The following is a 15,136-nucleotide window of genomic DNA, read 5'->3' as shown; positions in this document are numbered from 1 at the left end:
GTCCATCACGTGATAGTCACGTGTACACGCGTTATGGTTGACATCCTTGACAACACTTCTTCGCAATCAAAGTTCCTCTTCAAATCTAGCCCTCGTCTTCGAAGACACATGTCTGGCACACACAAGATTAAAATCGCCGCGCGGCTGCGACCTCGCATCGAGCATGAGATTGATGACCAAGGGATACAGATAACGCACGATGAAGACGTAGAAGGACCGTCGTGGATTTGCGTGCCTAACCCACGGGACGTGACGCAAGTCTTTCGCTTTCCGTGCGTGTAATTTTTTTCTTCAACTATAACATGTTTTAGGTGTCGTGTGCAGTGACTTACTATTCAACTAGATTTACAAGTTGCTACGACCAAGATTCTACACAAGAGGAGATCTTTGAGCAGGATGTGAGACCACTCATTGATGTTGTATACAGTGGCGTCGTACGTCCTTGAATTTTCCCTCTGAATTCTTATTATATCAATGAAACATAGACCGTAACAATCTTTGCGTACGGGGTAACGTCCTCTGGCAAGACACACACAATGCAAGGAACAAAAGTATGTCCTGGTGTCATCCCAAGAGTTGTTGAGGTGTGTATTTTTTCTGCTGCATGTTCCGCGTTACATAATTGCCAATGCGACTGTGACAGGCCATGTTCGAACAGAAATCAGCGTTGCTACGGTCCAACGTCGAACTTGCAGTATCGTACATGGAGATATATAAAGACGAATGTTATGACTTGCTAGTTGATAGGGAAACGGTATGCTCAAATTCTACCCACTTTTTTTGAAGTTGCTGATTGATGTCTTGGGATGTGCAGGCTCCAAAGCTCCCAGTACGAGAGAATGATGTGGGCCAAGTCTTTGTTGCAAACTTGAGTTCCGTACCGATAGCCTCAGTCGAGGAATTCACTGCAATTTATTCGTACGTACTCTATTCTGGTCACTTGCATCATCGTGGGTGGCACCCAAGCACGCATCTGCTTACCTCTGAATGCAGCCAAGCATCAAAGCAACGCTCAGTGGGCGCAACGAATCTTAACCGTTCTTCGTCTCGTTCACATGCGATGTTAACACTGGAGGTAACGATGACCGATTCTTCGGCAGAGAGATGTAAGACCCAATCGTGAATTCCCAACTTCCCTAGACAGTTGATATATCATATTCTTCTAGCATTGACGGGAAAGATTAACCTCGTTGATCTTGCTGGTTCAGAGAACAACAAGCTAACTGGGAACGACCCCACACGAATGGCTGAGAGCGCAGCCATCAATAAGAGCCTGAGTGTCCTCGGGCAGGTTGTACATGCATTGAACCAGGGGGCTGTGCGTTTTTTTTGTCGAGTGAAGGGATTTGCAAACTGACGGCATGCGCAGTCTCGAATACCATATCGCAATTCTAAGCTCACGCGCATCCTCCAAGACGCCCTTGGCGGGAACTCCGTCGGATTGCTCATCTGCAATCTTGCTCCTGGAACGAAATTTAGGCAGGATACGTTGAACACGCTGAAGTGGGTTGACGTTCATATCATTATATCTTTAGCCTAACTCACAACGGCCTTCAGCTTCGCAGTGCGGACAAAGAACGTCGAGAACAGACCGGTGGTCAACGAGCGCGGTGAGTTGCTATCACCAAACCGCCCCATAATTCACGAAAACTTAATGCTCTGTAGACATGCGACCCCAACCCAAACCGCACTTTGCAGCAATCCTACCACCACCTCCGAAACTTGCACCCGCCGTACTCCAGCCTTTAGAGGCTGTCGCAGGTCCGTCACGTGGTCCACGTCCTAGCATTGCCCGTGCCGCACCCAGACCAAGTCTTGCTGGCGCAGGTCAAGGCAGATCTCGTGTACCACGCGCCAGTGGCATTGGGGTATTTAGTGTCCAGAAGGGATATCGTCCTTTGGGAATGCCTGCACTCATTAGTGAGGCAGCGGAGACAAGTAATAGCTCGGGGATAATGCAGTTGACAGATAAGGAAATTGATGAGCGGGTGCGCGAATGCTCCTATTTTGGATCACCCTACACATTGCTAAATACAAATCGATAGATCGCAAGAGCCGTCGAAGTTGAAGTTGCACGCCGTCTCAAGGAGCGCGAAGAGCTTGAACGACAGGAGAAGGAGAATATCACTTTGCAGTTGAATCTTCAAAGAGAAAGGGAAAAAGAAAAGTCGAAAGAAGAGGACCAAAGACTTCCGACTGGTGTACTTACCCCACTTATGGCCCGGCATCGGGATCTGGATAACGAACTCCGTGCGAGGCTCGAGGAGTTGGAAGACAAGTAGTACGTCTGCTCTACCAGTGAGGTCATGCTACAGCACTGAATGACTTACAGCGAACGCGGGACCAAAGAACTTCAGCTAGCAGATGTACTTTCACCTAGTTCGCGGAAGAAAACTGGACGTGCATACGTGATGCTGGCTCGCGCTCACTCCGAAAAGTACGTAGTCGCATACCGACATGCAATATGCATCCACCTAATGCGCTAATAGGGGCGATCTCCAAGTAGCGCTCGACCTATACCGCAAAGCCGAGTCATATGTCCCAGATAACGTCAAGCTGAAAGAGAGGTGGATACTTTTCGTTATTCATGTTTTCCTTTGTATGGTATCCGAGTCAAAGCGATAATTCTGACGTTCTTCTTTGCTTGCCCTTTCTTGTCTCCGCGTGGCGGAATGCATGGAACAGAGTCATCGAGATCGAGTGGGCGGTGAAGAATGGCACCACGTTCGTCCCTTCTCCGAAGAAGCCCAGAAAGGCAAAGAAGACGAAGGCTGGAAAGCGCAATGCGGTGGGCAAGAAGGTCATGAGTGGAGACGAGGATGAAGAGGATATGCCTGTGGATGGGATCCATCAGATGCTGGAAGGCGAGTCGAGTGGATCCGCAAACCCGCTGAAGAGGTTCAAAGTTGAGGAGGATGTTGTGCAGGCTACGTCTGAGACTCCACAGAAGAGGGTCAAGTGCGAGATCAAGGTCGAGGGAGACGTATGAGCTTTTGTTAGTTGCAGTGCCGCAATGTCACATGTATGATTGTTGTGTAATTTTTTTTCACCCGGTGTGCGACTATTCTTCATAAGACTCAAAATAGAGTATCAGCTACTTCAAACGCCCAAGTCAATCTTGATGGATTTTGGAATAGTTCAAGCCACAAAGCCGAGCGGTTAGTGTTGGTAATTTTAGACTCGTCACAGCAAACGGCTCTAAGTACAACTTCTGTACTAATATGTACTCGAGAGTCCCGGGATGTGCCTATTACTTAAGTAGTATGATACGGAACTTCAATCGGGTCTAGTTAGAGGCTTGTTGAGCGCCTCATTCCTCGCGGTAATGAACCGCAGACCCGCAAAAGGAAAGGCGGAAACGAGTCACATTTCTAATCACGTGTAGCACGTGCTCGGGCGCGCCTCCATTAGTCAAGTGGCGTGTCCCACTTTTTCCCACGCGAAAATTGGAAGACGCACCCCTGTTTACCTCAACTCAATCTACCACCATCTTTACCACTGAACAAAGCCAAATTCTAAGTGCTATTACTATGGTTGCCTCGAAAACAAAAAAGACGTCCAAGTACACGTATGCGGAACGTGAGCAAATTTTTTAACCTCCTTTGACGCGTGTTTTGGGGGATGGCAAAGGGCATCACTGATACTGACGACTCTCAATCTAGGGGTTCTCAGTGCATTTTCACAGGCACAGAAAGAGCACAGGAGGCACAGTGTACACCTCGCTACCCTTCGTGCGCATGGTGAGGTGTCCATACCTGCAAGGAAATTGTTTGCTCATCATCTTTGTTACTAGTGAGAAAGATCGCGAAAGATAGGAAAGATAAACTGGGACCTCAGTGGGCATCATGGGTAGGAAAGGCTGTGAAGAAGCTTGTACGCTCAAATGTTTCAAGTTTTTTTTGAATTCTACTGATTTTAAGAGAGTAGGAAGAGCAGGGTGTTTTGCAGCCTATCGACTCCAGTGGATACGTTGGCATGACTCCGGAGGGGAAAAAAGTGTAAGCACAGCTACTAAGATCATCTCAATGTCGAACTCAATTATTTTTAGCCTCTCATATGCTCGTCGCAAGTTCCTTCCGACTGCCGCTGGGGACGCATCACCTGCACAAGAGGATGCTGTCTGGAAAAATGTCACCGAACATTTCTCCCCGTCAGTGTATAAACGGCAGCATGCGATATCTGCATCTCGTTTAAGGTCAGTTTTCGGTGGGGAAGAAGAAGCTGAGGAAGATAGCGCTTCTGCACGCGGAAGTCCTAGGGCAAAGAGACAGCGACGAGCACGGTCCCCTGTCAAGCCCCCCGAGCGGTCCTTGACAAAGATGACCAAGGCAGAGGTTTGTCTGCGATAATCAGGATTGTAACTTGCACCTCACCATGACACGTAGCTCCAAACTAAGGTCCGAGAGCTCCAACAGGGGAATATCACGGATAAGCATCTGAAGGCGCAACTTGCGGACCGCGATGAACAGCTACGTGAAGTCCAAGATGAACTCAGGATGTTGAAGTTATCCGTTGAAAGGGCGCGCGCAGTCATGCGCGAAGAAGAACTGACAGAATTGGATGAACAAGAATTTCAGCATAATATGGATGGAGAACTTCCAGCGCCAGATTTCGCAACATTGTAGGTGCTTTCAATAATTGCCTGCTCCATTTGTTATTAACGCACTTTGAAGTGATGTCCAGACCCCACGCGCTGAAACGCCGCAAGGTGCGGGCGTGATACGCACCCAATCGGGCTCTATCATTCACGACATCTCTATGCGGCCTACCCCTGCACCAAGCTCTCCTGGTGACGAACACGACCAGAGGTACCGAGACGATGAAGACGTGTTTGCGGACCAACAGCGCGAACATCTTCGTACCCCTGAATCTCTACCAGACCGCAGGGCCTCGCAGACCGACGAACAACAACGGCCTGCTTTGGTGAACACGGTAAGCTCACCACACGACCTTTTCTATCTACTTACTTTTGTTGATGCTCCACACAGATTGATGCTATGGAGAAGGAAATCGTGAAGCACGTGACAGAGATCCAGACTCTCAAAGGCACAGTTACCCGCCTTCAGAGCGAGCTTGACACCCTGACAGGCACAACTGAAGACCACAAGTCACGCATAGCCGACCTTGAGAGCGAAACAAACGAACTTGAATCTGGGAAGCGCGACCTGCAGCAATGCCTTGTTGATCGCAATCATAATATCACCCAACTCCAAAATAAAATTCTCGAGCACGAGAGAGTTGCCGTCCAGCTCAATGAGACGCTCGCTCAGAAGGAAGCCTCACTAAAAGCAATTTCCATGGAGGCTGAGACGCTTTTGCGCAGCAAGAATGAGGTTCTTACTAGGGTGCAGGGAATGGAGGATGAACTGACTGCTGCACGAAGCGAGAATAGGCGCTTGACAGATGAACTCGCCAGTTCTCACAGAGAAGAAGAAACCCTTCGAGAGCGGATGATAGAACTCATACGAACCACAGAGGAAAGACAAGGAGAGCTTGCCCAAGCCTTGAGGGTTGCGGAGAACGAAGCCAGAAATGACGCCATGCTCGCCCAGGAACTTCTCATGATGACCGAGGTTGCCAAGGAGCTCGAAAAACAGCTCTCTGAGGCTAACAGCACCGTCACGACCCTCGATGCTAAACTTGCGGAAGTCCTTGAATGCAATAGTCAGCTTCAGTTGGCTCTAGAGGGGTCCAGGAAGGAGATTGAGGAGTTGAAGAGCAGGATAACGTCTTCCGAGATGAGGGAGGCAGGATTGTCGTCAAAATTGTTCACCGCTGATGCGACGAGGCAGTCATTGGAGGATGCCACTGCAGCTATGAAAAATGCTTCACGAGTTGAACGAGTGAAGGCACAGTCCACAATTCTTGGGCTCCTCGAGAAAATTGATGGACTGCAAATTCTGCGCGATGACGAAGTGCGGGGTTTTGCCGACAAAATTGCAGGTCTCGAAGGTGAGATGGAGGATCTTAGATTGAACCTTCACAGCACGAGCGAGGCTCGGCAGACCGCTCTCGCTGGTTTGAAGAAGTCCAACGACGACTTCGCGCACTCGGAGAATTTGCTCGCCGCAGAACAGACCACTTGTAATGGCCTTCGGGATAGTCTGACTCAAGCGCAAGACCAAATATCTAGATTGGGGGCGGCAAAAACAGCTTGCGAGTCGACAATTGTCAATCTTAAGGCTATTTATGATCAGGGGAAGCGGATGCAGATAGACTGGATGTCTGGGATGGAGAGCACGGTATGTGGTCTCGTGATTTGTTTGTCATGTGAGATGCTCAGAACGAACAGTTTTCTTCTGCCTAGCCGGCTTCATTGGCACACGCGTAGCGATGGATTTGCCTAAGCTACTAGCAATACTAATGCAGGGTCGACAAATTGTCCCGATATTGGGGGCGATGTAGGTTTCATGGACTTGGACATTTACGGTGGATATACTAATGTTAACGATATTTGTCTTGATTTTGAGAAATATATAGTTTGTGTCAAGTAGCCACAATCGAGCGTTAGCACGGAGGCTTTGAATTTGATGTTTTGATGAATCGAAGATAAATAATAATACTCGTGTCGTTGTCGTGTCAAGGTCGTCATCTACTAGCTACTTGGAGTTGATGACGGATTACACGGTGTTTAGCCTGACATGATGTGCAGAACCAGTCATTCCCGGAGTATATCTTTTTGGAGATTGGACCGTCTTCTGCGCTGTGTTCCCGTAGATGGGCCTTCTCGGTCGGTTTATTTTATTATTGGGAATACGCTTATGAACGATAAGAACCTAGCTACTGTCGGGTAGACAATGATACAAGTGTTCGGTAGGGCCTCGTAGCACTAGGTTCGCAACAAGCACATAGTGATAGCTCGGATCCGTCGGGAAAGACAATTGAACCGTACGCCGAGCACAGGACGACGTTACGACCTATTGGGGGTCCTTTGACGACGTAAGATAAGAATGCAAAGCAAAGATAATTATATACTCAAATATGTGGTGCCTAAGTTTGATGGGTGCCTATATATAGGTGATGTCAGATGATGTACCGGGCCCGCTCAGGCACTGCAATAATCCCTTTGTTTTGAGTTTCTGTTTCAGGTCGTGTGCTGTCCTGTGCGATTGTTGCGACGATGAGATCATCATCGGTCCCGCATGAGCTCGTGAACCCGAATGGGGAATGGTTTCGGTGTATTTCGGCGCATGAGATGACAGCTGAAGCGTTGACGGGAGACACCGATTCAGACTCCACGGTGCCACCTCATAACAGCAACCCCTGGCACTTCCTGGCAGCAGTTTCTAACCCGCAAACTCAGCGAGAGTGAATTTCGGGAATAATGGCAGCAACGCACGACAATCTATGTATGACACTTTCTGACAGGGGTACCGTACAATGGACCTGCACGGGATACCATCCTAAGGGTCGGAGATAAGAGCTTGTCCCGAATTCCAAGCGTGGGCGCCTTGCGTTGGGGGGCTGGTCCGAGGTAGTACGGAAGTGAAATCGCGCGCAGACATGTTGTGCAGATAACGCAGGGCATGTGAGCAGGCTGGATGAGAAATTGTCGATTCATCGTGGGTTAAACAAGGACCCCGCAATGACCCCAGCTGTCTCAAGTGCGAAAATTTCGACATGATTGATCGACGTCGTCAGCAATTTCCGTCTCAACCTTCTGTCCAGAACAATGTTTGAACGTGGATCCGTGCTCAAAATAGATACCATCAAGATCATTAATGAGACTTTGTCACTTGTTCAGAGCCGCTTCAGGGATGCATTTCGAACAAAAAAAGATAACTTGAAGATGTGATGGCTGCGAGCCAGCCTGAGTCTAAACTAGTTAGTTAGTGATGGATAGGTTGGTCCACGTCACACGATAGGCGCGCGCACATAGATAATTAGGAGAGCTCACACGAGTTTACGCACTAAGTCCACTAGTAGCCCACCGACGAGCCTATTGACCTAGGGCTGTACTTATATGAGTGGACTTGGCCGTTGGCTATGAAATGAAATTCACGTGCAAACAATGCCATCCGGAATGATTTAAAGACCGAGCAATGGATCATATCCACACAGTACGTACTAGTTTGCTTTAAGTAGTCTGCTACAACAAACGTTTCAATCAACTCCAACACTCGTCGATGCCATGTCTGCTGCTTTTCGAATCTCTCCAGCCCTATGGGACAAGATTCACCACTTTGCAAGCTTTCCTCAGACCGGCGGTATGTCATCTGATATCAACCCATTGCCCCGGATCTCTAATTGTTGTAATCTACAGTCTCGCTGCAGCAGATGGTACTCTTCGGTCAACATCCAAGTCAGGGAACTCTCCTCAAGGCGAGCCAGTTCCTCGCAGGTAACTTAATCCTTCTCTAGGCCTCAAACTCATTCTGACATAATCGTATTCACCCCCTCAGAAGAGCTCCCCGTCCGCCTCGCGCATCGTGTCAAGGAGCTCGATGAGCTTCCCCACAATCTCAGTGACATGCCTTCCATACGAAAGGTCAAGAACTGGTATGCCCAGTCCTTCGAGGTCCGCCGTAGCCTATCTTCTTCCATCTCCACTTCTAACCGGATCTTATGCAGGAACTCATCAACTTTCCTCCCGTCCAACTTCCACAACACCTTCGCCAACAGCTTTCCTCCACAGGCCAGGACATCTTTTTACCTGACAGCACCCCAAACCCAAGTCTTGCCGCCTTGCAGGACCACGATCACCCTCTCTTCAACTTATCCCGTCTCAAAGGCAATGCAAACGGCATCGGTAACGTCAAGCTCAGGGTCCCTTTGGAACGCAGGTCTGTGCTCCCTTAATCTCCCACAATTCACGCATTCCATGCTCACTTAGTACAAGATATTACGCAAAGTCATCATCCATCGACTGGCCACCCTCCGTCCTTGACTACAATGCTCGTTTCACCCGCATGCTCGAGGCCATCAAACGCAGGCACGACCCTACAGTCACAACGGTCGCACAGGGCGTCCTAGAATGGAAGCGCAGTCAGAAGGCAAAGAACATTGGCCTTGATATACAGGCTTGGCTTGATAGATTCTACATGAGCCGTATTGGTATCCGCTTTTTGATCGGCCAACGTGAGCTGTTCTTAGTTCTTTTCGTTGTCATCATCTGATCTCCGTTGCTTTCTCTTAGACGTCGCACTAAACACGCAACAGCCACACAAAGACTATGTAGGCATCATCTGCACTAAAGCTGTACGTTGCCGTTCTCTGTCTTTCCCCATTCACTAACACCCTTCTTCTGCCGCAGAATGTACATGATATCGTACAGGAAGCTATCGAAAATGCCCGCTTCGTCTGCGAGGAACACTACGCCATGTTCAAAGGCCCCCCTGTTCAACTTATCTGCCCTCCCAACCTCATCTTCCCCTATGTCCCAGGTCATCTTTCCCACATCTGTTTCGAACTCCTCAAAAACTCCCTCCGTGCTGTCGTCGACCGCTTTGGCCACGATGCACAAGACGACAAACCATACCCACCCATCAAAGTTATCGTTGTTGAGGGCAAGGAGGATATCACCATCAAAATCACCGATGAGGGCGGAGGAATTCCGCGTAGCGCCATTCCCCTCATTTGGACATACATGTATACGACTATGACGGGACAGAGCATTGATCAAGACTTTCAAGCTAGCGATTTTCAAGCTCCGATGGCAGGATTTGGATATGGACTGCCATTGTCGAGACTGGTAAGTGACGTGCGCGTTTGTCGGGGGTTTGCGCTGATGTGTATCGTTGACAGTATGCGAGGTATTTTGGAGGTGATTTGAGATTGATATCTATGGAGGGATATGGCACGGATGTGTACATTCATCTCAATAGGCTTTCGAGTAGCCGGGAGCCTCTTCCGTGATCCGCGTGCGCCTGCCTGGTTGATCTTATTTGCGGTAGAAGAGCTTTGTATACAATATAGTGAGGGACCTACTAGTAGATCCACTCGATAAGTACTAAATGTAGTTTACGGTATACTGGCTCAGACTGACGACAGCTTCACGACAAGCATTATGATGCTGCATTTAATGCATTGTATATATTTTCATAGGTAGCATAGCACACGCACAGCAGAATCAAAGGTTGAATGATTCCTTCAGCTGACATGGGGAGGGACAGACCTGGACCACATACATATGAGTCTACGTGTTGCATGCTTGTCGCACTGATAGCAAGGTGCAGGGGCTAGACTCTGTGGGAATAAAGAGTTATCTAAGGACCGATCAGATCGTCCTCAGAGTACCATCCACAAGGCAGAACTGGTGTGACCGTTCACATGCGTCCGGTCCATACGAGCCTCTCTTCGTCCGCGTCGACATTAAAAGCAACACTAATAGTACTGCTTGTAGCTTTGAAGACGCAGCGGGCCCGAACAGGGGTTCCACAGATGCAATTTGGAGACGGGCCGTTGATATCAAACCCGCGTTGACATTTGCAGAACTTTTGACGAGCACTTGAAGGTACTCAATAGAAGGATCTGCCAACTAATTGAATGAGAAATGCAGGAATAGATTGCGTGACGACGTCCGCCAGCTAAGGGGTTCTCGACATACTTACCTTGACCCGTTGGCGCTCGAAATTATCTGACATCACTAACACAGTCATCATAAACCTTGAAGGACGATGCACTGGGTTAACGTTCTACGCCGTGCCAACCACCAGGTCTATGCCGCTTATATGTTAAGCAGGAACGTCTATAGCTGATCGTATTATGCACCTCAGAGGTCCACTTTGCCTATCAACACAGCGCCTTCTTGTTCCAGTATATTGTTATTGTTGCAACAATCTGTACCAGGTAGTTCAACTTGAACAAGGACCTTCAAACTGTTTCAATCGCATCCCGGGGCCGGATCCGCCCCTGTTCGGGTTCAAGTCGCCAAAGTCACCACGCCATGACCGTCGGTAATCGATAACCGACTACCACAGACCGATCTTTTGCGCAACTTACCTCAGTACGTGGAAGAAAGCCTTATGTAAAGTGAAGCTTGATACCAGTCAGGCGCGAACAAGAGCCCGACCTTCAACGTTCAGCCTGTCGACTTGTTTAGTTATGGAGAAGCGAAAAGAACGTGCCATGAGCGAAAGAGTGATCACGAGGTCTGCAACCTCTGACTTTTGCTGGTAAATCATTCTGAAAGATTCATCATTGATATTGCCATAATTAAGTATTCTCCAAGTTGTTAATACATGCCAATGCCATAGTTATGTGTTGAACTGACTAGGCAGGATGTAAGCAATCAGCATAAATACTGTCCACGATAATGATTAATAAGGGATGTGACAGTCTTGACTACTTACACAAGGTCATGCAGTCCTTAGTGAACGCACTGGCAGGACCCTGAAATCTTTTTATAAGTTTTTTTCGCACAAGCATCCGGGTGAACAATAAACATACTACTAGAACAGTCGTATACGTTGTAGGCCGCACATCTCGCACATCCATTTCGAACTGAGCAAAATACCTCCGTGTCGTCGTCGAGAGGCAAGGAAGATATCCCCATCAAATTCACCGACGAGGGCGGGGGAATCTTGCATGGCACCATTCCCCTCATTTGGACTTACATGTAATGTACACGACCATGACGGGGAAGAGCCTAGCAGAACATCGATCAGGATTTCCAAGCTAGTGATTTTCAGGCTCCGATGTGTTGGGTACATGGGCTGCTGTTGCCGAGATTGGTGAGTAGCGTGCGCGTTTGTCGGGGCCGTGCACTGATCGGTGTGTGACAGTATACCAGGTATTCGGGGGGTGGTTTGGGGCTGGTACCTTTGGAAGCGTTAGTATGGAACGGATGTATAAATCCATTCCGATACAGTAGAAAGTACTGCAGATCGTGCTCCTGGAGTTAAGCACATTAGAGGAATCGATGTACACCATATGGGAAGGACTTAATTCCACTCGATTCTGACTGTAACTGAATAGCTCGTTCTCGGGACCAGAGTCCAGACCTTACGACACTGTATATTAGTGCAATGTACACGGTACCATAGCCAAATCGAAATGCAAAGAGAAGAATAGGACCATGAAGAAAGTACTCATATACAAGGACAGCGTCAACGCGGAGTTTGTCGGACAACGTACATATGTTTACATGTTGCATGCGTGTATAGCGATGTTGGGGTGTGGCGATAGCATGTGCGATGCGAGAAACAGGATTAGAAGAGAGCCAAGCAGGGGGTATTGACAGTATCCGTGTGGGAATCAAGAGAGAAAACTAACAAAATCAGTATCACCCAGGCCCGTCCTCAGAGTGCCATGTACGCTTGAGGGATGTCGAAGTGGGTAAGCGGATTGCAGGATTCATGTGCGCCAATGACGACGACAATGCAGAGCTCGCGTGGCCACCCATGACCGTCGACCAGTCAGCACTATCATGTGGGTGGACCAACGTCGAATGTTGGTGTTGGTGTTGTTCTTGGTGTCGTTGGTGTTGCTGTTCCTGGTGGTATTCCGGCCCACGCACCTCCAACGCATCAACTTCCTCACACAACCTCTGATTCGCAAATCGCAACTGCTGCAGCTCATACTGCCAACTACTCCCCCGCGTGGTATCTAGCTCATCAAATACATCATTAGCCTCGGCGTGAATCAGCGTATCGGAGCTACTCGAGTTGCTGAGCATCGTGATTTGTATGACGAGCGGTTGAGCGAGCGATGTGGAGGGTGTTTGGGAGGGCGTCGAGCTCAGGGTTGGGGAGGGTGGACGGTAGATTACGAGCCGCACGTGCATTGTGGTACGATCTTTACGCAGCATCGTGCATACCATTGCAGACGACTCGCCCTCCGCATATCCACGTACCTGCGCCTCATCTCCATTGGCGCGCTGAATCGCCGCCTCCACATGGCCTCGATCCCCACCAATGACCATCGCACCCAAAGACATGCCGATAACCTCACCAACACTCCATCCAAGCATATCGCGCACACTGGCGCTGGTGACAAGTACAGTCCCGTTTGCGCTCACCATGCCCCATACCTCCTGTTTGCCAAGCCCGCCAGCATGGGCGATCGAGCGCCAGCTGAGCGAGGGCATCCATTTGCTACGGCCGGAGAGGATGATGGCTTTGCGACCTTTGCCAGGTTCAACGTGGAGGCGACCCCGGCATTCAATCCAAGTGTATTCAGAGGATTTGGCACGGGCGCGGAAGAGGAGGTCGACTGTTTTGGGTTGGTTAGCTGGATTTGGTGAGCTAGATGGTATGGGGGAGGTGGATTCAGTTGATGGAGTGTTGGGCGTGATAGAGGACTCTTTGAGCTCGCGCATGAGTGGGACGAGGTCTGCAGGGTGGCAGTAGTCAGATATACTCTTTCCGACGAGTTCCTCGGGTTCGTATCCCAGGACGAGGCGCACGCTCGGGGCGACGTAGAGAAAGGCGCCTTTGAGGCTGAGAACGATGATAAAGTCAGGGGATTTTTCGAGAAGGAGCATATGCAGGAGCTGGTTGCCGTCATGAGTGTCAGGCTTGTCAGGAGTGGATGAAGATGGAGGGATATTGACGCTCGTGGAGAGGGGGACTGAAGAGGTGAATTTTGCGTCTGTGATCAGACTACGCAAGTCTTTGCTTAGCACGCTGTTGGACGGCAATATAAGTCGACCCCTCGACGGGGGCCCGAGCGAGGATGGCACCGGTGCGCCTGCGCCCACGGTGTAATTGACTATGTAACTCCCATCGCGCAGTTTCTGCAAAATCGCATTGGGTTGTTCTGTGAGATCGACCTGGAAGCCAACGTGATAGACAACCTTGTCCGCTTCTTCTGGACGGTTTGATATGCCGCCCCTGAGGGGGATCACGGTGACGAGATTGATGAAGGCCTGTCCGCCCTTGCGGTAGTTGGTGATACGGGTTTGGCACTCCTTGTCCGCGGAGAGAGATTTTTTCAAATGCGCTACAGCATCTGGTCGGACAAAGCGACGCTCCTCACCCTTTTGTACGTTTCCATCGGGAGACTGCAAGAAGCGACAATTGCGACCGAGAACCTCATGTTCAGCGTAGCCTGTCAGGCGATAGAAGCTGGGGGAGGCGTAGATGATGGGACAGTCATGGCGACGAACATCGACGACAGTAAAGGAGCAAGAACTATCGACGGGGCCGAGGACGATGACTGGGTGGGGACGGGTGACTACGCGAGAAAGGAGGGAGAGAAGGTCGAAACCAGAAGAGGAGTAAACAGGAAGGCCTATGGGGGATGGTGTAGATAATACAGTTGCAGTATTGAGTTTGAGGATATCTGCGGCTGTGAAGGAGGGATTCGAGATGGCTTGTATTGGAGGAGATGGGGGTGGGTGAGAATAGTCGACCTGGGGATACTGTATAGAATGAGGTACGTTCGAATAGGCATCATAGCAATTGCTCGATTGCGCATTGCTAGCACCAGATGCTGCCTCCACGCTCGCTTGATGTCTCGACTGAGAAGAATGAAAACTATACGAAAAGAGTATTAGAGAATATCACAGGTATTATTTTGTACTCACGGCGCAAAGCCATTGTTTGCAAACCAGGATGAAGCAAACGAACCTGGGCTGCCAAGAAGACCAGCTGGTAGAACCTCCGCACCACCACCTGAGGCTAATATTGGAGGCCCATTGTACATGAACTGAGGTATCTGAAACTGAAGCCCATTAGAGTAAGCATTACCGTCATCGACATTGTAACGACTATCGTTGTAATCGCCGTAGTGATTAGAGTACTGCTCGCTCCGCTGCGGCTCGTTATGTGTTAAATATCGCTCAAAGGGCATGGTGGGCGGTCTTGAACAAGATCATCCAAGAGGAGCAGAACTTAAAAGTAGATTTTGGGGGTTGGTACTTAGAAGAAGCGTTAACGAAGTATCCACCTTTGGAGCTGTGTGCTTGTAATACTTCACGTTAGCCTAACGTTATACATCCGGCTGGCCGCCGTCGCGTGATTAACGGTCTGCTTTTTACCTACTGCAAACATTAAGTTTACCTCACTAACACTCCGTGTAATCCACGTTTATGTAACTCCACTCATTTCATATTACAAATCGCACGATAGTACCTGTTCCTACAATGCAGTACAACAACAAACACCCTCCAGTTTGTGTCACATAACGAATCCTCGCATAGGCATGTAGGTTTTTAATATTTGCCCTCGTTCCCCTAACCATCATCCACATTGGA

The 15,136-nt window shown here is 49.2% G+C and overlaps 4 protein-coding genes across 4 annotated transcripts; 3 read left to right on the top strand and 1 right to left on the bottom strand.

The window, feature by feature from the left end:
• The first annotated feature begins 74 nt into the window (after positions 1-74).
• Positions 75-3,096, top strand: F5147DRAFT_684772 (P-loop containing nucleoside triphosphate hydrolase protein). The gene is made up of 14 exons (XM_041436628.1): positions 75-272; positions 344-434; positions 486-584; positions 644-754; positions 815-918; positions 994-1,106; positions 1,167-1,318; positions 1,370-1,503; positions 1,558-1,610; positions 1,666-1,988; positions 2,046-2,281; positions 2,333-2,437; positions 2,490-2,567; positions 2,686-3,096. Exons 1-14 carry the CDS (start codon positions 109-111, stop codon positions 2,987-2,989), a joined length of 2,067 nt encoding a protein of 688 aa, XP_041294975.1. The 5' UTR covers positions 75-108; the 3' UTR covers positions 2,990-3,096.
• Positions 3,097-3,482: 386 nt separating this feature from the next.
• Positions 3,483-6,586, top strand: F5147DRAFT_684768 (uncharacterized protein). Its single transcript, XM_041436626.1, has 9 exons — positions 3,483-3,579; positions 3,663-3,740; positions 3,794-3,873; positions 3,928-3,998; positions 4,049-4,334; positions 4,386-4,621; positions 4,674-4,932; positions 4,989-6,242; positions 6,293-6,586. Exons 1-9 carry the CDS (start codon positions 3,531-3,533, stop codon positions 6,305-6,307), a joined length of 2,328 nt encoding a protein of 775 aa, XP_041294974.1. The 5' UTR covers positions 3,483-3,530; the 3' UTR covers positions 6,308-6,586.
• A 1,447-nt stretch (positions 6,587-8,033) lies between these two features.
• Positions 8,034-10,092, top strand: F5147DRAFT_684764 (mitochondrial branched-chain alpha-ketoacid dehydrogenase kinase-domain-containing protein). Its single transcript, XM_041436625.1, has 8 exons — positions 8,034-8,207; positions 8,264-8,341; positions 8,403-8,518; positions 8,572-8,783; positions 8,840-9,078; positions 9,137-9,198; positions 9,254-9,691; positions 9,745-10,092. Exons 1-8 carry the CDS (start codon positions 8,132-8,134, stop codon positions 9,853-9,855), a joined length of 1,332 nt encoding a protein of 443 aa, XP_041294973.1. The 5' UTR covers positions 8,034-8,131; the 3' UTR covers positions 9,856-10,092.
• A 2,365-nt stretch (positions 10,093-12,457) lies between these two features.
• On the bottom strand, positions 12,458-14,586 carry F5147DRAFT_543335 (PAS domain-containing protein; the record flags this gene model as incomplete). The annotated part of the gene is made up of 2 exons (XM_041430284.1): positions 12,458-14,417; positions 14,468-14,586. Coding segments are annotated over 2 exons (2,079 nt in total), but the record flags the coding sequence as incomplete, so codon positions are not given.
• Between the last annotated feature and the right edge of the window lie 550 nt (positions 14,587-15,136).

Source organism: Suillus discolor, assembly GCF_016758755.1.
Source record: "Suillus discolor strain FC423 chromosome Unknown F5147scaffold_16, whole genome shotgun sequence".
Classification (NCBI taxonomy): Eukaryota; Fungi; Basidiomycota; class Agaricomycetes; order Boletales; family Suillaceae; genus Suillus; species Suillus discolor.
Note: the sequence above shows the minus strand (reverse complement) of the source record. Positions and strands in the feature narration are given on the sequence as shown.